The sequence below is a fragment of the Sinocyclocheilus rhinocerous genome, unplaced genomic scaffold, assembly GCF_001515625.1.
Source record: "Sinocyclocheilus rhinocerous isolate Xijiao unplaced genomic scaffold, SAMN03320098_v1.1 scaffold1406, whole genome shotgun sequence".
NCBI classification, from domain to species: Eukaryota; Metazoa; Chordata; class Actinopteri; order Cypriniformes; family Cyprinidae; genus Sinocyclocheilus; species Sinocyclocheilus rhinocerous.
Window position 1 is genome coordinate 1,559,597 of NW_015647095.1, and position 22,398 is coordinate 1,581,994.

General features: G+C 35.4%; 2 protein-coding genes across 2 annotated transcripts; one reads left to right on the forward strand and one right to left on the reverse strand.

Moving 5' to 3' along the window:
- Positions 1–742: 742 nt before the first annotated feature.
- Positions 743–6,843, forward strand: LOC107708845 (DNA fragmentation factor subunit alpha-like). The gene is made up of 6 exons (XM_016513201.1): positions 743–1,043; positions 1,667–1,825; positions 1,915–2,069; positions 2,186–2,375; positions 3,427–3,551; positions 4,969–6,843. Exons 1-6 carry the CDS (start codon positions 950–952, stop codon positions 5,182–5,184), a joined length of 939 nt encoding a protein of 312 aa, XP_016368687.1. The 5' UTR covers positions 743–949; the 3' UTR covers positions 5,185–6,843.
- Positions 6,844–8,555: 1,712 nt separating this feature from the next.
- masp2 (MBL associated serine protease 2) lies at positions 8,556–19,745 on the reverse strand. The gene is made up of 11 exons (XM_016513202.1): positions 19,601–19,745; positions 19,259–19,475; positions 18,268–18,445; positions 17,810–17,941; positions 14,163–14,359; positions 12,520–12,667; positions 12,058–12,176; positions 11,895–11,973; positions 10,539–10,661; positions 10,355–10,429; positions 8,556–9,531 (listed from the first exon to the last, which is right to left on the reverse strand). Exons 1-11 carry the CDS (start codon positions 19,606–19,608, stop codon positions 8,750–8,752), a joined length of 2,058 nt encoding a protein of 685 aa, XP_016368688.1. The 5' UTR covers positions 19,609–19,745; the 3' UTR covers positions 8,556–8,749.
- Positions 19,746–22,398: the final 2,653 nt, after the last annotated feature.

The window sequence follows — 22,398 nt, forward strand, 5'->3', positions numbered from 1 at the left end:
CTCCTCATCCTCCACTTCTTACATATACTCTTGCTCCTCTCCATCTCAGATTGTTTCCCTCTATTGTTCGTATCATCATTCAGTCACCTGTGCCACTTGTGCACTCTGAACTGGCTCATATTTTGTACAGTTGGTTTGATCACATCATTAGAAACAAGTGTGAACAATTTTGAATCGTTGTGTGTAAACGATGACAACTGTGCTTTAGTTGTGTTTAACTTTTGCCGCTCGTGTTTATCATTTTGCAGCACAAATGCATCACAGTGTGATAAGTGTTTAAGTGAATAAGAATGTGTTTAGAGTTTTGCAGAAAGAGTGCATGAGATTTGCAAATAGAGCCTAACTGCCTGAACGTGTTTAAAGTTTAGCAGAAAGAGTGCTTTATTCGACAAATTGGTTTAAGCTAGTGAGAATTTGGTTCTCTATACAGGAAAGTAGTCTGTGTATTTGTCAGGTTTGTGTGTCATCTGAGGCCAAAGTTTGAGTCTGACAAAAGAGAATGTGTTTTTGACTAAAATGTTTGACTTTGACCTGGAAGTTTGAAGTTTGCACAAGTTGGTATGTAGTTTTGAGATTGTGTTTATAGTTGTGAGAAAATGGTGAATTGTTTCATGAATTGTGTGTTAGCAATCGAGAAAAACTGTATTAGCCTACAGAGCTCGTCCGTTTTTGTGAATCAGTTCAAACGATTCGTTTAAAAGATTCGGATCAAAAGAACGATTCGTTCACATCGCAAGGCCACCGAGCTGTTACAGATTCGATCAGCACATTTCAAAACACGGAAGCCGAAATGTATTTATTTTCAATTTTTTGTGATACATTGTGAGACAGATGGTGACAATATTACATGTAATGTGATTTATGTGGTTTTAGACACAAAATAACAATCATTAACAAAGTGTAAAGCTTTGAAGATACGAATTCTGAACTTTGAACTTTGACTATCATCATGGCAGAAGTAAAAGCGTGTAAAGTGTGTAACATTAACCGACACAAGTATTACGGACTGGCGGTAACCTCTCTGGATCAGCTCAAAATAAAAGGTGGGTGAATTCAGCCTGAATTGAGTAAATAGCCTTTTTAGATGAAATTCTGAAACAGACTATCTATACTGCACATTTAAAACAGTGGTAATTGAAAATGTTTTACATACAGTAGGCATAATTTAAATTAAAAGACGTAGGCTAAGAGTCAAGTTTTAGATTATTTTAGAACATAAAGATGAGTATAGAAAAATAAGAGTAACAAAAGTTGAATTAATGGATTAAAGTAATAATAATGAATATATATATATATATATATATATATATGGTTTATTAGTAGTAGTAATTTGCTCTGTACCATTGTGCAAGATATGGATAAACTCCTGAATCTTCTTTCTTTTTCACAAATGACACTGAAGGACAGCAATATAATGTAGCACCATCAGATAATAACGGTAAGATGTAATAAACTGTCATCTCTTGATACAAATATTCAAAAATATCTATGGCATGTTCTCAGTGAAGCTAATGTTATATACACACACACACACACACACACACATTTTACATTTAAAAATATTTTTAATAAGTTTTCAGAACAAATTGAGGATTGTTGAATTTCTTGTTTCATCCTATGCTCTATTTGTCATTTTACACATTCTCTTTATTTCTGTCACCCACAGGTGGTGAGGCTCTAGGGTTCAGTCCCAGTGCATCTGTCACAGTGGTGCTAGAAGATGATGGGACCATTGTAGAAGATGAGGCTTACTTTTTGTGTCTGCCAGCAAATACAAAATTCATGCTGTTGCATGCCGATGAAACATGGATGCATTCTCATCAAGGTGAAATCTAACCAGGATATTCCAGGATGTTTTTTTTTATTATTATTTGTTCAGCACACTAACTAATCTAAACTGGTATATTTTGTTAGTTGATGCAGGGACCGCACAGTCTTGCAGAAAGTCCACTGATGTTGAGGTAGATGGAAAAGACAATGTTGATGGCTTTGAATCTTGGCACAGTTTGGCAGAGCAGCTCAGACAGGACCTGGCCAGTATTATCCTCATGTCTGAGGCAGATCTACAGGTCTGTGTGATTCTGGCTTGTTATTTTGCAATATCATTTACATGTATGATTATAGTGTATAAATAGGCAATGTTTTACTGTGATTTTCAGAGAATAATTGTGTAAATGTGTTACAGAGTCTGATTGATGTGCCATGTTCAGATCTGGCTGCAGCGTTGGACTTCTCACAGCAAAAAACCCAGGTCCTACAGGACACTCTGCAAAGAATGCTGGACCGCAGGGAAGAAGAGAGACAGTCCAAAGAGTTACTGAGGCTCTATTTGAAAGCCATGGAGCAAGAAGGCACCTGGGACCCACAAGAACAAAGTAGGGATATGTTTCAGATTCCAGCAATACAAGAAAAATCCCCAAGTAAAGTCATAGCAGTTATTTAAAGGAATAGTTTCATAGTTTTTTTTCTTTCATTGAACACATTTTTGAGAAATGTAGCTTTACATCTCCTACTCATCAATTGATCCTCTTGTAGTGGATGGGTGCCATCAGAATGAAAGTCCAAACAGCTGATAAAAACATCACAGCAATCCACAAGCAATCCACATGACTCCAGTCCATAAATTAATGTCTTGTGAAGGCAAAAGCTATGTGTTTGTAAGAAACAAATTCACCAATAGGGCATTTTAACTTTAAAACCATAGTTTCTTGCCAGAATACCGGCCCATAATCCATAATAACATTTCCAACAGTGAAAAATTCCATCCCCTGTTGTTCTCCCATATCAAAATCCACCGACATATTTGTTTAGAATCATTTTGATCTGTGCATGTTCCTCTCCTGAATTAGACGAGAAGACTTTTTTTTTTAATAGAGAAAGCAGTTTTATGGATAGAACACTCCTATTTTAGCCAAAAACAGTTTGGAGTTAAAAACATCTTAATAATAGATTTTATTACAAACATGCATTTTCAGTTCACAACATGTTAATTGATGGACTGGAGTTGTGTGGCTTACTTGTAAATTATTGTGATGTTTTTATCATTACTCTCATTCTGACGGCACCCATTCACTGCAGAGTATCCATTGGTGAGCTAGTGATGTAATGCTAAAGTTTTGGAAATCTGATAAAAAAAAACTAAAAAAAAAACTAATCTACATCTTGGGTGGCCTGAGGGTGAGTAAATTTTCAGCAAATATTCATTGTTGGGTGAACTATTCCTTTACTGTTGCTTTGACTCTGCTTCCACTAGATGGCATTGCTGAGCCAGTTCTAAATATTGTACCAGTTCATACAAGTTCATTTTATCAGTACTTGGTGGAATGAAGAAAAGTAGGAGCTTGGATGATCAACAGCTTATCTGTTGCTGTGACAGCCCTAATCTTTCCAGTGCTTTCAGGACGTTAACCACTGTCATTGCTGCAGGCGCTAGACTAGATGAGACAGATGGGGTGCAGGTGGAGGCCGCAGCAGGGTTCAGCTCCATAACGCTAATGGTCCTGAAGGACAAAAAATACCCAGAGACCAGACTGTCCAATGAAGAGCTACAGGTATGACATCTTACAGTTTTCTAACACCTCCCACAATTTCTTAAGAATGGTGTAAAAACCAAGCATATTTAACATTAGGGATGTAACGATTAACCTCGAGCCGGTTGAAAATCGATTTAAATATGTGACGATTCAAATCGGTTGAGATGTTAAACAAACCGCGATTCAATTAGGGGTAGGAGTTTATATGAATGCATGTCTGAGGGGAACTTACTGTCTTTCGAAAAGTTTAGTTGGTATTTTTTCTTTTTGTCTTGCCTCTGTATAATGCATATTAAAGTTCATAAGTGCAGCGTGGCTTTGTTTACAGCTGAAACCAAGGAAACACTTTTAAGCGCCACTTGCTGGCTGAGAGTGAATCTGCGTCTCATTCAGCTCGTCTGCGGTTGCTGTTTCGGTTTCATGCAGATATTTTTTATGCATAGTTTCACAAAACTGAAGTCAAACCATTCTGTTTTTGCTTCAAATTTCGAAATTATACAATGTAATTTAGATTAAAAACTGCTCATGTTGCATGTATGCAGCATCTTTGTTTCGATCATGATTAAAATGCAGTGTTAGCCTCTAATTTTAAAGGGAAAGAGCACAGACAAAGCCTTATTTTGTTTATATGAAGATATTTATTTTATTTGTGTTACTTATTTATTTGATTTGGGGCTTGTTTTAAAATTTCAATTTAGTTTTGTTATTTACATTTACATTACATTTAAATTTTGGTATTTAGCAAACGCTTTTATCCAAAGCGACTAACAAATGAGGACAATAGAAGCAATCAAAACCAACAAAAGAGCAATAATTTACAAGTGCTATATTAGTATATTATTATAGTGTTATATTTCAATTTCACAAAAAAATGTACAGTATTTTGTCCAAGAAAAACATTTAATTTATAATTTGTCTTAAATCTCATTTTGTTAACAAAAAATCGTGAATCGAATCGAATCGTGAAATCAAAATCGTGAATCGAATCGAATCGTGAGTTGAGTGAATCGTTACATCCCTATTTAACATTATTTTACACTAGATAGCGGAAGTCAATATGAACATCATTCAAAGCCCATTTTACCTGCATAATACGTCATTTCAAGGTGTTCAACTGGAAAAAATAAGGCAGGACTTGATTTTATTGATTTGTGAGAAGTAGATGTTGCATAGGGTTAATTTTGGCTGAACTTTCAGTCATATGTCAGTAGGGGTCACTCGCTCTTTTCAGTGGAATGAGCACAAGCCACAAGAGTATAATCAGTCTGTTATCAATTTATAAAAATGAAGGGATTTTGAAAACCTAATCCTAATATAACTATATTATATAATACAAAGTAATTATGTAATAAAAACAGGTAAATTTTTGTGTTGGGTTATATTTAAGGGCATATAATTTAGTATTATTGTCTCAAATGGATGCATTTTTATGCAGATGGTGGCGGGGCATGGAGTGGAGGTCATGATGGAGGTGTTGGGCTGGGACAGTGAAAGGACATCAGCGCTGGTCCAGGCATGTGAAAGTGAGCTCAGTAAACGCCTACAGCGAGTTCAAGCCCTGCAATCCCTCAGTGCTCAAAATCAGTCCACTTCACAACCACACACTGAGAGAGAGACCCGAGCCAAACGCCGTAAAACACACACACACTGATAGGTCTTTGCTCTTTATTTTTGGACTGCTTCATTACACCTCATCTAAAAAGAAAAATGAATTTAGACAGTGTTTTTCCCATTTTTGGATAGTCATTATTTTGATAGTATATTGTATAGAAATGCCAAAGCATAATAAAAGTCATGTTTTAAGCAAGGAAAACATACAGACTGGTGCTCCTTTTGATTTATAAAATTCCATGTTTCTTATCTGTTGCCTGTAATTTGACCCATCATTCAGGGGATCGATTGGTGATAATCATATACTACACTCTTAAAAATAAAGGTTCTTTTATTGGCATCAATGGTTCCTTAGATTATTAAAATGTTCTTCACACTAAGAAAAAATGATTCTTTTAAGATATCATTTATCATAATTGATTGTACCAAATACCTGTAATATATCCTGACAGATATGACATTTGAATACCTATTACAAACATTTAATGCTGCTTTATGATATTTCTCAGGGAAGGAATGTGTTACCGTAGTATTGCAAGGTTCACTAAATGTGTCAAATTGGAAATGTTAGCAATTTAGCCCATGGGGTGCATTTTTTTTCACTTGTTGAAACATCGAATGATATACATGATATTGGACTAATAAAACGATTTTGACATTTAATTTTGGGCATTAATATAAACTGAGTTACATAATGAATGGAAAAAATATTTCAGCTTGTCAGAGAGCATTGAGAATGGTAATGTATGTAGATAAAATTTCCATATGCTGATAAACTAATGAAGAGACCTGCTGGTCTGTTCCTTTGCACCATGAATGTCTTGTTAAAACAATCTATTTCCGTGCGGATGTAGTTCTACCTTAGATTGTAATGAGCATGTGTAAGCTTTGATTGGTGTTGGGCGGGTTTGTGAAGCCAGTCTTTGTGCTGTTTTGTGGCTGTGATGTACTATTGATTTGAAAATGTTGAATTCTGACCATTGTTAGACTATATGCCAATGATCAGAATATCACTTCAGCGGGATGTAGAGATGTTCCTGAGGAATTCATTAGACTGGTATTATGTATGCAGTCCCCAGCTGAAGTGTTCTAGTAATGGGTTTCCTGTCTTGAGAGATGATTTTACCCATTTTTCCTCAGTATTGCAACAGTCATGTCTGTATTCTGATCATTTTACCTTATATTTTTGATAAGCGCCCTTTTGGTGTGTGGTAATTATAACAGTAAGTCTGTTGTTCTTTATTATGTGCATGTGAAGTATTAGGAAATAAGCTGCAAGCTGTCTGTGATTGTTGGTATAAAGTCAGTTTGCTGGATCAATGTGTGACACTGCGACCAACCTGTCCTCACATCACTGAGCTCTGACCACCAGAAGCAAGCAAATCAGCTGTGAATTATGTACTCTCTACCAGACAAGCGTGACCACAGCTTCAACCGGGGTCTGTTGTTGCATGATGGATTGGCTGTGTCATGCAGGGCAAAACCACAGTGCATTGATCACTCACTGACTCCTGCTAGCATACTGAGATCTACAGGTTGATGAATGTCTAGAAAAGAACAAATGAGAATATAGAATGAGTTGTTGTAAAAAACATATATACGTGTGTGTGTGTGTATGTATGTATATATATATATATATATATATATTATTATTACAGCCTATATAATACATGGATTTCTAAGGCCTGTAAATATTCATGTCCACCTTCAGGTTGTGGTACACGTCTTTTTGATGTGAAATCTTTCATAATTTCTTACAAAGCAAACACCATTTTTATATTGTTATTAATACTTCAAGATTTCAACTTAAGTTTACATGATTATCTATACATAATTTTTGGGAGACTTATGTTTAAATGTATCAAATATGATACAACTGGCTTTTGGAGAATAGTTATTTATTTATTTGGAAATCTTAATATTACGTTTTGCCTCCAATCAGTTAAAACTGCAGAGCTTTCATAAAGGCATTTAAATAGCTTACTAAAAATATTATTGGGACAACTAATATTTATATGCATTTTATGTATGTCTGTTACTGTTATTAAGATCTCATTAATTTACATTACAAGCTATCGGAATTTCAGCTTATTTTTGGCCATATAAAAAAGACAAAACTATACCAAATTGCATATTTTTCCTTAGGCCTGTTTTTTCCTCTTTGAATGTGAGCTTCATTTTTTATTATATCATACCATATATGGGCCTGATGTATCAAATATGATACAACAAAACAGTTTTTCTTTTGTATTTTGTCTAAAGGTTCAATAAAGTATTACTTTTATTACGATTTTTCTTACTATTGTTTGTCAGGCTTTACAGAGCTAAATATTTTTACAATAGCAACATGAGCAAGAGTATTTTTAATTTTAAAGTATTTTTGAATGGATGACTCACTTATTGTCACCTTCACTGATATTCTCTGCTCCCTCTTTTACAAGCCATGTAAAAATGATCACTTAGTAAAGTGAAAGTACACTTCTAATAAACAAGCGATGCCTGTTCATTCATGTCTTTAGTGCAAAGTTAAAAAGTTTGTTCAAACCCCAAGCAATATTAATACTGATGCTTGTCTTCACCACTGTTGTTTGTGTTTAGTTAGGCATTTAAATGATACATGTTGGTATGAGATGTTGCTCTGAATGCATGCAGCATTTGCAGTAAACTTTCAGTTGTTTATCTATTCATGCTTCAAGTTCGTGTGATAGGACACAAGTTTAAGTAGGCTTGAGAATGATTAGAACTCCACTGGGCCAAAATAGCACTGGAGAGGTAATTATACGGGGCTGGAGAGACCCTATACGGTCCCCGTTGATAGAAGACAACAAGAGTAACTCTGAGATCAGATGCATAATGCATAAGAACCTAATGACTGTAAATCATGATGTCTGAGCTTACTTGACTTTTAAACAAACACCTCTACATTAACACCAGTGGCTTCATGAAAATGAAACAAGTAACTCTGGGTAAGTAACACATTATTTCATTCTTTGACTACAGAAAATAATTATGAATCAATGTAAAATAATTCATAATATAGCATACCCTCTGTTGTCTTTTGTTTTTAGAAAACTACCATAGCTTTCATTAAACTATATTTTATAAAGCAAATTCATTAAGTGACATCTTTCCACTAGAAATTATAGTTCCTGAAAAGTAAACTGACAAATTGCTAACCGAACACTGCATTCAGAACCAGAACTATTCAATTCGATTTTTTTTTAAATGTAACTTACTTTAAATTACATTTTGTGATCAAGTGTTTTACGGTATTTTATTTTTGTATATATTTTATTGCATTTATTAATTAAAGTTTATATTAAATGTTTTACTTCCCCCTCCAAAAAAATCAAAGCAAATAAATTAATAAAAAGATATATATAGATTAAAACAATTAAAAAATGCCAAAAATTGTGTGCCTCTAGTTTATTTATATAGCACATTTAAAATCAGCAAAGGCCAACCAAAATGCTTCACAAAAAAAGATTAATAAAACATCAACAGAAAAAATGGTCTATGACTGTCACATGCAAAGCTGTTATGGTAAAGATAATTTGGTCAATAAGAAACTCATATGAAATCAGAGTCAAACATTTCAACACTGTTCAACCGTTTTTGGACATGATTTCTTCAATCCATGAAAGATAATTGCTCACTTTAGTATAAACCCCATAATACCCAGGCTGGGCACATCCGTGACCCCATGACACAATACCACCTATGAACCAACTTTTACTCTGTGTGTCAAAAAACACATAGGGCCCTCCACTGTCCCCCTGGCAGGAGTCTTTTCCTCCATCAGCAGTCCCAGCACAAATCATGTTCTCTGTCACTACTAGTTTCCCTTTAGCTGTCACTGTGGCGTCATATTTAGCCTTACAGTCCTCAAAATCAGTGACGGGTAGAAGTACGTACTGGAGATTACTGGAATGTAACGCGGGTCTGTTTATATTTGACACACCCCATCCAGACACCTTCCCGACGTCATTAGCCTTCAAAACAAACCGCTCTTCCCTCCCAGGCAAACACACAGGCATGACGGCTTTACTGACAGGTACCTTATGCTCCAGTTTAATCAGAGCAATGTCATGGTTGAAGTTAATATTATCGTGGTGGTACTGAGGGTGAATGAAGATTTTCTGTGGAACGCCAACTATAGCCTCGGTGTCACGTTGTTTGACTATGCCCATCTTCAGCTGCAGGTTGGAAGTATCTGTGTAGCTTTTCAGAACATGAGCAGCAGTGAGGACCCAGTTGTCTGAAACAAGAGAAGCTCCACCGATGAACTGATGGCCCATTCGTAGCAAGACCTGCCAGGGAATCTCGTTCTTTTCTGCATTCTCCCCGCCAATCACCTTGGACAGCTTGATCTCAGGCTGGCCACAAACTGAAACACAGCAAACACCAAATCAGTGTTTACACCTGGTTGCTTTTTTTTTTTTTTTTTTGTATTCTCACACATTGGCCACATCTGCTCATTTTTGAAATGATTGCTATTTTCCACATTTTAGAATAACAGTGAAGCCTACAAACCAATGGTTCTCAACCTTTTTGACAATTTTCAAAGGCCTTATTATGACTTGCCCCAGCTGCTTTACTGGATTTATACAAATTGAATCACAATTTCTGCAAAATAAAATATTTTAGAGCTTGGCACCGCTACAAAAATGCATATTCATTATAAAAATGCTCATGCGTTAAGATTTTAATAATTTACATGACTTTTCCAAATCACACTTTACAATTAGCCTTCCTCATATATCCAGGTTTTCCAAGACTGTGGTGGGAATCCTGGTTCTTCACAGACAAAAATGTAGAAATGAAATGAAATGAAATGAAATGAAGCAATATCTTAATAACACAAATGGAAATACTGAATTGGGTTGTAACAAAAAAAATTAAACAAATCAAAATAATCCTATATTTGAGTCTGAGTCACCCCACTTTAGATCACAGCTCTGCACACTCTCTGGATTTTTAAACATTTAAAAACTTTTCTGAACTTATAATTTTTGTTTTGTAAAGAAATTAAAATGTAGGTACAATTTATATTTGTCAACAGAACTAATCTGAGCATAGGCCTTTTTGAGCAGCAGTTTTTTAAGATTATGAAAAATAATCAAATGTGTCCATACGTTTGATGGTAGTGTATAATAAAACATGGTAGTGTAGTGTAAATAAAACTGATAAACCATATGCATTAAACTCACTGGGTGAACATATCTGGAGTATTTTTCCACCCAGGGCATCTCTCCAGTAGCCGTCATGTGCACAGGTATACACGTCTAATATCAGAGAGAAAAAGATTAAGGCTCCTCCATACTGTAAACCTCCAGTGATGATGGATCTGTTGTACAATGTATTGCTATTCAAACACCACAACTTGCCAATTACCATTTGTTCCTTCCTTCATTGTGTAGAATTCACTGCATGAATACTTGAGCACAGATTTATATGTGGTTGTGGTGAATTTCACACTTGCATTACACACTTCTACAGGATCTCCACAATCAACAACTGCAAAAGAGGGATATTTGGTCATTGACACAGTTTATAGACACAACAAATGACAATGTTGGTGAAACTTAAGCATATCAGTATTTTAATGTCAGGTCAAGTTAAAAAAACAAACAAATTCTGTTTACAGTTAATTTTTGTTACTTTCATTTTGAGTTTAATGTATTTTTCTTTTTTTTTAAAGTCTTTCTATTATTTCTGTTTGTTCTTTCCTCACATTTTAACACTTTTAACCTTGTACACTAAAAGATATGGGAGCGTTTTATGTTGATTGTTACATTGAAAATGTTCATTTGGTTCAACTAAAAGACATTCAGTTCACGTAATTTAACTGAGCCAAAACTGAGAATTTGCAATGCAGCATGTCAACATAAAATTTAGAATTTTGACATCAAAAATATTTTAAAAGTGGTCTATCAGTCCTATACCAGTTGTTTTTGCATACTCCTTTGTTTTTATGAATATTTAATTTAATCATCAATGTTTAAGCACATTTTTCCCTGCAAAATAAGTTACTTAAAAAAGAAGCTAATTTAAATACATACATACGTACATACATAATTCACACCTAAAAAATTTTTACCAATGAGGTAAGAAAAATAATTTCTCTAAAAACAAGTCACATAATTTTGTTTCTGAAGGATTGTTTTTAATTTACTTGCATGATTAGCAAAAATTAAGAAAGGTATTATTATTGTAGTGTTAAAGGGTTAGTTCACCCAAAAATGAAAATTAGCCCACAAATTACTATGGATGGGCGCTTTTTATTTAACTTCTTTTGGACTAATGCATGCAACACCCGCTGAGTGGCATTAAACAGCTTGAAAGATCAAAGGCAATTTTTAATATAACTCCGACTGGATTCGTCTGAAAGAAGAAAGTCATATACACCTAGGATGACTTGAGGGTGAGTAATTTGTGGGCTAATTTTCATTTTTGGGTGAACTAACCCTTCAAGCTTTACTTTGTCAGAAATTTTACCAAATGCATTCTTTTTCATGGAAAACTCCTAATCCTAAATGTATTTAAAATATGCTTTCTGTTATAAGTTTCATCACTATTTCATCACAGAATTATTTTCTGAGTTTGCAGTAAGAATTTCACTCACTTCAACTGAAAATATCACCTCAGGTTTGAAAACGTACCTCCTCTTTGGTACATAACTTACGTAAGTAAACCCCCATTGACGATTATATACACTTCATGCTTATCTGGGATTCTTGAACAACTTACTGATGCAGCGAGGCATCGGTCCATTCCAAAATCCACCCTTCAGGCATGTGGCTTGATAAAAGGGCAAAGCTTCTTCCCCCTAAAGACGCAAAAAGTCACTTTTAAGTCCATAAATAGCATACCAAGCCTCTTTCCTTAAATCTTTGAGAAAGTAAAAGGTTACCAGAATTAATTCATAGCCCAGATCACACGTGACATTGAAAGTGTCCGTCATGATGTACTGAGACTTCTGGGGCTGAATACGTCCATGTTGAGGAGCCACAGGGTTTGGACATGGCTGCGCTATGAGTGCAGAGAACAGTGAGCACTGGTAATGAAAACATACATGCTGGAAAACTTGTCATTTAAATGTTATTCTTAATGCATCATGTACAAAATGTCTTTTCAGCCAGCCATCAGATCTGAATCCCTGCTCCAAAACATTTATTTTCACATTATTCATCATTTTATACTATTTTTTTGCTCAACACTGTGCTTTATAGAAGTAGGCGGGTGCTAAAGAGCTTCATTTGACATGTTGAGATTCTCTGATTGGTGGAGATTTCTGTGCAGAAAAATGTGTAATGTAGTTTTTCTTAGTTTTTGCTTACCAAATAATGGAAGAGAAAAGGGTGTTGTAAACTACCTGTGCTGGTGTACTTGATCTTCCAGCCTTGGTTTTTCCCCGAGTGGTCTGAGCGGAAGGTCACATGCACTTTGTGAGTTCCCGTCTCTATTTTTTTTGGTGGGGTCTTGCCACAAAATGGGCCGTACTCCCTTCCACCTGCAGTGATCTTAAACAAAACAGTTTGAATTGTCAGTGTATACAAATGGCAACAGATAAACAAGTCTCTTGGGAGGTGGGAGGGTGAGGAGAAATAATAGGCGGTTGTGGAGGCCATGAGAGAGCATACATTATGTATTCAACAGCCTTCAGGTCAGTGATTAGTGGAGTAGTCTGACGCTTAACACCAGTGCTGAGAAGACCATAGGCAGCGAGGGGGGGGGAAGCTAAACTGAAAGACTGCAGCTATAACAAGCTGTTAAACGCCATAAAAAGGGATTGGATTTAGCCATTAAGATCAAATGAGCTTTGATGCAGAGTATAGAAATCAGTGCTGAAAGTAAACACTCTTAAACACTTATTATGCTTATTTTCATGGAGAGCCAATCTTATGTGTGTAAACCACTCTAAAATCAATCTTTCTTAACACCTAACAAGGACACTAGAAGGCATATTATATCTCTCTTCAAACAGTACATGTACTGTAAACAATCTTCCTTAAGATAGAATATAGCTCAGTATATATATACACGACTCTTTGTGGGGATTCTATGACACATATAAAATATTTTATTACATTCAATACACATTAATGAGCTAACTGTCTTATAGATCTTTTTGTTGTTGTGTGTAGTTATTCTGCGCTTTAATAGTTGTATTATGTTAAAAATCTGGGTATTTTTATGGTGGGGGTCACACAAAAATCACACTATTAAAAAATTTTTTAAATAGCAAATCTTTAGCATGAATACTTCTCAGACGTTACAAAAAAGCATGAGAACATATGATTGTATTTAATTATGTTAACTGTATTAAACAACCATTCTTAACAATTGTCTTATAAACTGTAAATATTAACAGTATTTTTGTAACATTTTAAAAACCATTTTAAAAACCATTTTAAACAGAAAAGGTGAAAAGCACTTGTTCTGCATGCATTCCTGAAGGTCAGAAATGATCATTTTAGGTCCATGCAGCTGCCTTTAACAATCAATTTAAATTGACTCACAAACATCATAACAATTTTTTTTTTACACATATTCCACAACACATCAGAGTTTTGACACTTAGTTCTCAGGCATGTTCATGACCCTAAATGAGAAAAAGTCACAAAATGTCAAGAAAAACATAGGTTAGCCAGTATTTTCGATGACTCAAACAATTAGTCAAACTGATCCACACCATAACATACAGATAGTTCACCCAAAAATGAAAAATTCTGTCATTCATGTTGTTCCAAACATGTTTCCAACAACATTGGAATGTGAACTGTTCCATATAATCTAAACAAAACCATGTAATGTGTGTCTTTAAATTCTTCTCATAAAGCTTGGTTAACTCTTCAATCCCTGTTTTATCAGGCAGAGGTATAGAGAGTTCCCAAAGGACCCCATTAAAGTGACTCACACATGTGTACACACATACTATTACGGCTGTTGTTTAAAGTTTGAACTACCATCCTAGCTGGAGTGCTGTCAGTGCTTGTTGATTGTGAAATAACCAACCTTGAGGATGTCATAAGGGCAGTGGATTTCAGGATGAGCCTCCACATCAAATACGTCCTGGAAGTCGAGAGTCACTTGGAAGCCTTCCATCAAACTGATAGTGTAATCACACTGGCTCATCTTGGGGTAAACACCTGGGTACTCTGGACTGCTCAGTTCTCCTGACCTCTCCTGAAACACCTGCCCACTACACTCAGCTACAGTGGAAAAAATTCATTTTCACACCCACTGGGAACTGTCAAAAGCACACACACATACGGTTAACAGACAACTATCCATGCCACATTTAACACTGAGGGCCACAGGAAATGCAACATTGATTTGGGATGCTCAGAAGTAAATAAACCTTTCCACCTGTAAAATGGCCAGAGAAATGGCTTTTCGTCACTACTTTCAGAGTGACATTCATGAACAGTTACAAACATTAGATGTGTGGCAATTAGATACTTTGGCAAATACAAACGTTTAAAAACAGTTGTCAGATATAAATAGTCACTGCAGTGCAATTTTCAGGTATAAATTCAGGTTGCTATTATTTTAGCATTTATGCTGTTGACATGAATGAGTGATGTGTGACAAGACAGCAAATAAATGAACATCTTTACTCAAACCTTAACAACTTTAGATGCAAGAATTGCAAGAGGCCTAAGATTATTGCTGTTTATATTCACTGCATGATATTACCAACTAAACTGTGTATTATCAGATGTATTTAGGACTCATGCTATGATCAATTTATGATTAAAAAATCTATTGGTAGTTAATTAAATTTCAGATAGATTAACAAGACATACATATTCAATTGTGCCTGTTTATTTGTGAGCACAGCACTTCTATAAATATAGGAATAGTTCACCCCAAAATGAAAATTCCATCATCAACATCAGGCTGCTGCAAACCTATTTGACTGACTTTCTTTCACGGAACACAAAAGAAGAAATTTTGAAAACGTTCTTGTTTGCTCTTTTCCATGCCATTAAAATTAATGGGGATTGGAGCTTTTAAGCTTTATATATTTATTTTTGCAGATGCTTTTATCCAAAGCAACTTACTCTGGATTCAAGGTACATGTTTATGCTCTACTGTTTAAACTACAGGATGGCTTTAAAGGATGCAAAAGTACAGTAAAAGTTTCAAAATAATCATTTATTATAAAAGCAACATTTACTAAAACACTATTATTCATGGAAACTCTTGACATACACCAAAGCAAATTCATGAAAGAAGCAGTTATGGCTGATTCAGGAACAAATTAATATTTTGATTTAAATCTTTTAAACAAATCAGCTGATTCAGTCTGAATGAATCACTCACGAATTGGCTCAATGATCCAATGGTAGCAGTTCTCAAGTAAATAGCTTACTGGATGGGAAGATTTTCAGTGAATATTTCTCACTCAAAGCTATCAAATGACTTCAGAAGACTTGGAATATCGCATGAATCACATTTAGATCAAATGTATCCTTTTGTGATCCACTAAAGAGAGAAAGCCATACAGGTTTGGAACACTGAGGTTGAGTAAACGATGGCAGAATTTTTATTTTTGGCCAAACTATTAATTTAATAAATGGACCCCAACAAGTGCAGATGCTACAAATAATTGCAATAAATGGGGAATTTCAGCAGAGTAGAGCAAAGGTCTACTAATTCACATGATTAAATGATTCAGACACAAGTCATTGTTTCTGTCTTCCCTTCTGCGCAATATGATGTGATGTCTCTATCTTCCCCATTAGCAAAGTAAAACAATTAAGAGGCATGTCTAGGCTGGTAATTGTGATTAATTACCCACCATTAGCACAGTATACAGCTTGAAACAGGTATCAATTTTCAACTGATCCCTATAATACTGTTCCCTCAGGAACCAATGGTAATTAACCTGGACTCGCTTAGAGTGACAGAGATCAACTGCTTTATACAGGCAGACTAGCGAGACGCTGCCCATTGTATCATCAGTCTGTTGCAGAAGCACGCTTCAGGCTAAAGCCAGTTAGCGCTGTCCAGAACCGCAGTAAACATTAGCACTTTAAATGAGAGGAGGTTTTAGGGACTAATCCATTTCTGCCAAAAGTTTTCACTACCTGAGGGGAAGTCAAAAATGTAAATTTGTCTATTCGAAACCCTACACAAACCTCGCTTAGCCTATATCGAAAAATGCCATGCTGTTAGTTGCAGCCACCCTATTAATGATATAACAAACCTCTATTTGGTGACTCTATTTCCTGCTCGATTATAGGCTATGCTAGCTCAATCAAGAGCTGTTGACAGGGCTGATAGATAGTGTGTGGTGAGCCGTGGCTGCCCAGCCTGCTGCCGTGACCGCCGTTTCAACAGGTCTGTGATGCACAAGAGTCACTACTGGAGCATAAATCAGTATTGAGCTGTATGACAATATTTCCTTAAAATATTATGGTTTGTTAAGAACTTACACAGCTAGAAGTTGTGCTTCTTCAGAATAAACATGATAATGTATTATTATAGATAGGATTACAGACAAAGAGACAGTCTGTTGCTCATATACGCATTTGTTACTGGACATAAATCAAGATCAGTGATAAAAGTATTACAATAAATTGTCACCAATTTAATTAAATTGTGATTATAATAATACGTTTTATTTTTAAAGCGCTTTTCCAAAAGCCCAAGGTCGCTTCACAAAGATTATGCTTTAAAAAGTCTCATGTTTTTCTAAATCCTTCTCATTTCCTTTGTTCTGTGGAACACACTAAATATATATTTTTGAATCCATACAATGAGAGTACATGGAGTCCAATGTTGTTTTTTATTGTATGCAGGGCCATCCTTAGGGGGGTGCAACAGGTGCGGTCGCACCGGGCCCCATGCTTGAGGTGGCCCCGCGGCGAATGCCACAACCACCACTACCCCCCCCCCCGGCGGAACGCGATCACGAATTGACCGAGGGGGGTCAGTTAAGGGCGGCCCTGATTGTATGCACATTGAAACCGTTTTTAAATTTCTTTTTTTTGTGTTCAGAAATAAAGTCATACAAGTTTGGAACAAAACGTGGGTGATTAAATGATGACAAAATTGTGAACTATCCCTTTAAGAGTGCTTTTAGTTGCACAATCAAAGAGTTTTTGTGAATCAGGTAACCAGTAATGGAATCTATGCACAATCACTTTTGTGTTTAGCTTCATTGGCCACCACAATTTCTGATGCAGCACAAGGGCATGTAAACTGTGAGAAAATTAACACAAAATTAAATTTAAAAATGTGAAAAGACAGGACAAAAACAACTCTAAAGGTATTTAAAGCTCTTACTTAAATGTTATGGTTTAATATACTATATAATAATATAATGTAATTATTTGTGATAGACAGCTAATAGAAATATGATGGAAATAGTTTGCTACTACCACAGTTTACTATGTGAGAATACAACAGTTGTAGTGGAAATACATAGGCAGTCAGCATGCATAGAATCCATTGGTCTATCAAAAAACAAAAAGCAATTTTTACTGTGTCTCAGTGCTTAACATGCTATTTATAGTGCATTTATAGTAACTAGCTTTTTTGTGAAAATGAACATGTACAACATATTACATAATGTCCAATACATTTTATAATCAATGAACAGAAAATCTACAGGCCAGGGGTTTCATCTGTTCTGGTATCTGGTATCTTACCAGGGCAGTGTCTTTTATCATCGTGGAGTTGGTATCCCAATCTGCAAGTGCAGTAAAAGCCCCCCACATAATTATGGCAATTATGGTCACACACAGGCTCTCCATCCACAGTGCTCAGGCACTCATCAATGTCTGTAGAGAGTAAAAAGAGGCCATTTAGCAACAGTTCTCACTTATATGGATTTGGGCTTCCACTAAGATTAACACATCTATGATAAAATGGTGTGTGTATATATATATATATATATATATATATATATAATCTATTTAATTTTAGAATATACAATATTATAAACATTATAAAAAGTAAATATTAGATTTTTTTAATATCATATTACATTTATTTATTTTATATCTAGTTTAAACCTTAGCCTTTACAGCAAGAGGTGACAGCAAAAGAGAGGAACAATCATGCCGTGAGAGAGACAGTCATGCTGTAAATCCATTGTTTCCATCACCTTCGGCGGAAAAAAATGCCTGGAAGCCTGTGAATCGGTCCTCGTTGGAGTAATCTGATCTGAAGAGCACGGACATGGTGTTGGTGGCAGAATAGATGATGGTGTTTTTGGGCGCATCACCGTAATTTTTCTCTGCCTCACCACAGAACCGGACTGTGTCATTTCCTTCTGAGAACACCTGGAAAGTTTCAGCAAGTAGTACTTATTACAAGCACAAATTGGTATCCATGCTAGGAACTTCATTAGGAACTATGCAGCAGTCATATTGTGCGTTTCATTTCATGATAGAGAGGTTAAATCAAATGTTTAACATGAGTATTCTGATATAATCTGGCAAATGGTGCAGTTTAATGATAAAGCTCTAATCTTAAATTTACATTATACCACCTTTGTGAACTTATGGATCAAGAAAATATACATATTTACATAAAAAATACAAGCTGATTTTGAAATGATTGTAGGCTCTTAGGGGGAATTATTTTAATCTGAAAAGGACTGAACATTACTAATAAGGTTAAACCTTGTTGACGTTTCAATCAATCATCTAACAGATTCCGGATTGAAGTCTGACTTGGATTTGCATGGGCAAAGAATGCATTAAAGTTTTTCTCATTTAAAACAGCAGTTCTCTTTATTCCATTCCAAGACATCTCCCAACTTCGTTTTAAAGTACATTTATTATAAGTAATTATTTTAATTTATTTAAGTATATCTAATTAAATTATAAAATTATAATTAAATTATATAAATATAAAAAAAATATTATTTGTTTTGTAAACATAAGGAAATTCTTTTCCCACAGGTAGTATGAATATAATAGAAGCTTGATGGCATCGATTGCAGATTCACTTATGATTTCATTGAATTACTATCCGAGATATCCTGAAATATAAAGTCTAATCTAGAACCGTAACTCATGCACTTTGATATGTATATATTCCCCCATAAAATTACCCCATGTTTTAAGGTCTGTTGCAGCTATGGATCTAACCTGAACGTAGTCATATTCGCAGCGATGAGAAGGCTCCAGGTTAAAATATGTGAAGTAGAGGCGTAATCTGTGTCCCTCTGGTCCTGTGATATTCCACACCATACGCTGGTTGTTAGGATAGACATTTGGGAAGTTTGGTGAGGTGAAGCTTCCAAATAGTCCTGTCAGCTGTGAGCCAAATGCTAATGGAAGCAGGGTGACGAATGCCAAAGACACTCTAAAACAGCAGCAAAACAAAAAGGTGATAACGTATTAAAGCTTTCACAATCCCAACACATTAAACCGAAACATGGGGGAAACTGTTCCCACTCCACAGTGAACACATTCGAACACTTTGCATACCTGTTCATTATTCCAGAACGCCGCAAACTTCAGTTCATCTCACAACAAATGTCCTAATCACCTCTGCAGAACTCTAATGTCCTCCAGGTTAATGAACTAGCTGAATAAATGGCTCTGTGCAAACACAGCACTGAACAGCAACAGTGCTTTTGGTTTTCATCACTGTCTACTCTGTCAAATGTCAGTATCAACTATTGAATTAAAGACATATCAGTAGAGAAGTTAACCTTTGTCATCATGCTTGTCATCTCCTTTATTCTCCTTAAAAACTAGATTTACAATACAACATACAAAAAAAAAAGAAAGCAGTAATCACATTTACATTTGATTAATTAAACATTTGATTAATCCTGGCATTTATGTTGACTATAAAAGTCAGAATTAACTTACAGTAAATGAAAGCGACTGACAGCAAATGAACTCTTGTTTTTGCAATGTGTCCTTCTGACCAGTCATCAATAATTGATTTTTGTGTGTGTGTGTGTGTGTGTGTGTGTGTGTGTGTGTGTGTGTACATGCAGATACAACTTTGGTTTGTAGAAAAAAAAAGTGTTTGTTTCAAAAGTGTATGTTTATTTAAATATACAGAGGGGTCCAAAGTCTGATACCACATGAAAAATTCAACTTAAATAAATAAAATTAAAGATTTTAAAAGTGGTTAAACAAAGGTCTCTAATCAGATAAATCGAGTAAATGTGTGACACTGAGCATGTGGACTAAAAGATCTTCTAAATTGTATTTTAATCATTTAATTAAGCTTTTCACTTTTCAAATTACTATGCTAATAATATTATATATATCACAGACCTCACTGTACATTTTGGATATTGATAAACAGATTTCAGACACACAGAATCATTGTAATATTACAAACTTAACAGGCAACCACAATCCAGTAACACTGAGATGACAGGATATTCATAAGGACAAAAATAATCGTGGCATAGACACCAAAAAAAAAAAACCCCGTCATCCTAACTGCTGAAAAATGGACCAAAATTAATATTATAAAATTACTTTTTTGACACCAATTGTTGATCACTTTTGGCCGTGTTGTGATAATGACTAAGAGACGTAACATTGCAAATGTATGAAAGGCAAAAGTAGAATAGTCACACTAGTATGGAAAAGTTCCATTACAGCTCTATGACATTTTCAGACATATGAACTGCGATGTGCCACAGGCAGATGTTTGTGATGAAAAAACAACAGGTGACACTGAAAGCCTGTCGCCGTCGCATGTGCCAATTACCTTGAGAGCAGAATTAATTTGAAATGCCTTTGTAATGCTACAGTCCCTTTCATTTAAACCTTTTGGCACAGAATGAGATGGTTATTTAATGATTTAAAAAAAATAGTGAGAAAAAGAGAGAGAGAAAGAGAAAGTGGGTGAGCAAGGGAGAGAGAGACAGAATGAATAAAACGACAAATGTTCCATAAGCAAGCTTATAATAGACCCCTCACTTCCAATACACTACGCTGGTAATGCTTGATGTATGAGGAGATTACAATAATTATCCTCATAAACGACAATGGTAATTTCCAGCTGCACATACCCATGCTGATTGTGGCTGTCAGGTGTAATGCGCTGACCTCTGTCATCATGCCTGCTTGAGAGGTCACAGTTTGTTAGGACACAGCTGAAATGATTCTTAAAGAAGAAACAATCATTCACACTGGCTTATCAAACCCTCTTGAGTACTCTGACTGGAAACCTCTGAAGGCATCTGGGTATCTGCATGTTTTAAAGAAAAAGATTTATGACTTTTTAATGCAAATTGAAAAAATTAAGAGCAATTATTAGCTTAAATGGGTGTTTTTTTTGTTTTTTTTTCAAAAGAACAATAAGTTGAACAAACAAACAAAACAAAGTGGAGTGAAATGATGTAATGCAAGAATTAATATTCAATTAAAATATATTTATATAAGAAGACATGTTTTCACTTGGATATATATATATATACAGTGCCTTGCGAAGTATTCAAACCCCTTCATTTTTTTCACGTTTTGTTATGTTGCAGCCTTATGATAAACTGCTTTAAATTACTTTTTTCCACATCAATCTACACTCCATACACCACAATGACAACAGGTTTTTAACATCTTTGCAAATTTATTAAAGATAAAAAACTTAAATGATTCCATTGCATAAGTATTCATACCCTTATCTGGGACAGTTGAAATTTAGCTGAGGAGCATTCATTTTGCTTGTAAATGTTACCACACTTTGAGTGAAGCTAACCTGTGGCCAATTCAATTGAATGGGTATGATTTGGAAAAGCACACATGACTTAATAAAAGGTCTCACAGCTGAAAATGCATATTAGAGCAAAGACCAAGCCCTGAGGTAAAAAAAAAAAAACTGCCTGTAGAGCTCAGAGACAGGATTGTATCAAACCACACATCTGGGGAGGAGTTCAAAAAACAATTCTGCTGCATTGAAGGTTCACAGAAGCATGTAGCCTCCATTATCCATAATGGAAGACGTTTGGAACAACCAGGACTCTGAGCTGGCCTCCTGGCCAAACTGACCAATTGATGGAGAAGGGCTTTGGTTAGACTCGTGACCAAGAACCTGATGGTCATTCTAGTTGAGCTCCATGATCATATGTGGAGATAGCAGAAACCTACAGAACGACAAACATCGCTGCAACACTCCACCAATCTGTGCTTTATGTTGGTGTGGCTAGACTCAATCCTCTCCTCAGTGAAGACACATGAAAACACACTTGGAATTTGCAAAAAACCACCTAAAGGACCCTCAGACTCTGAGAAACAAGAGTCTCTGGTCTGATGAA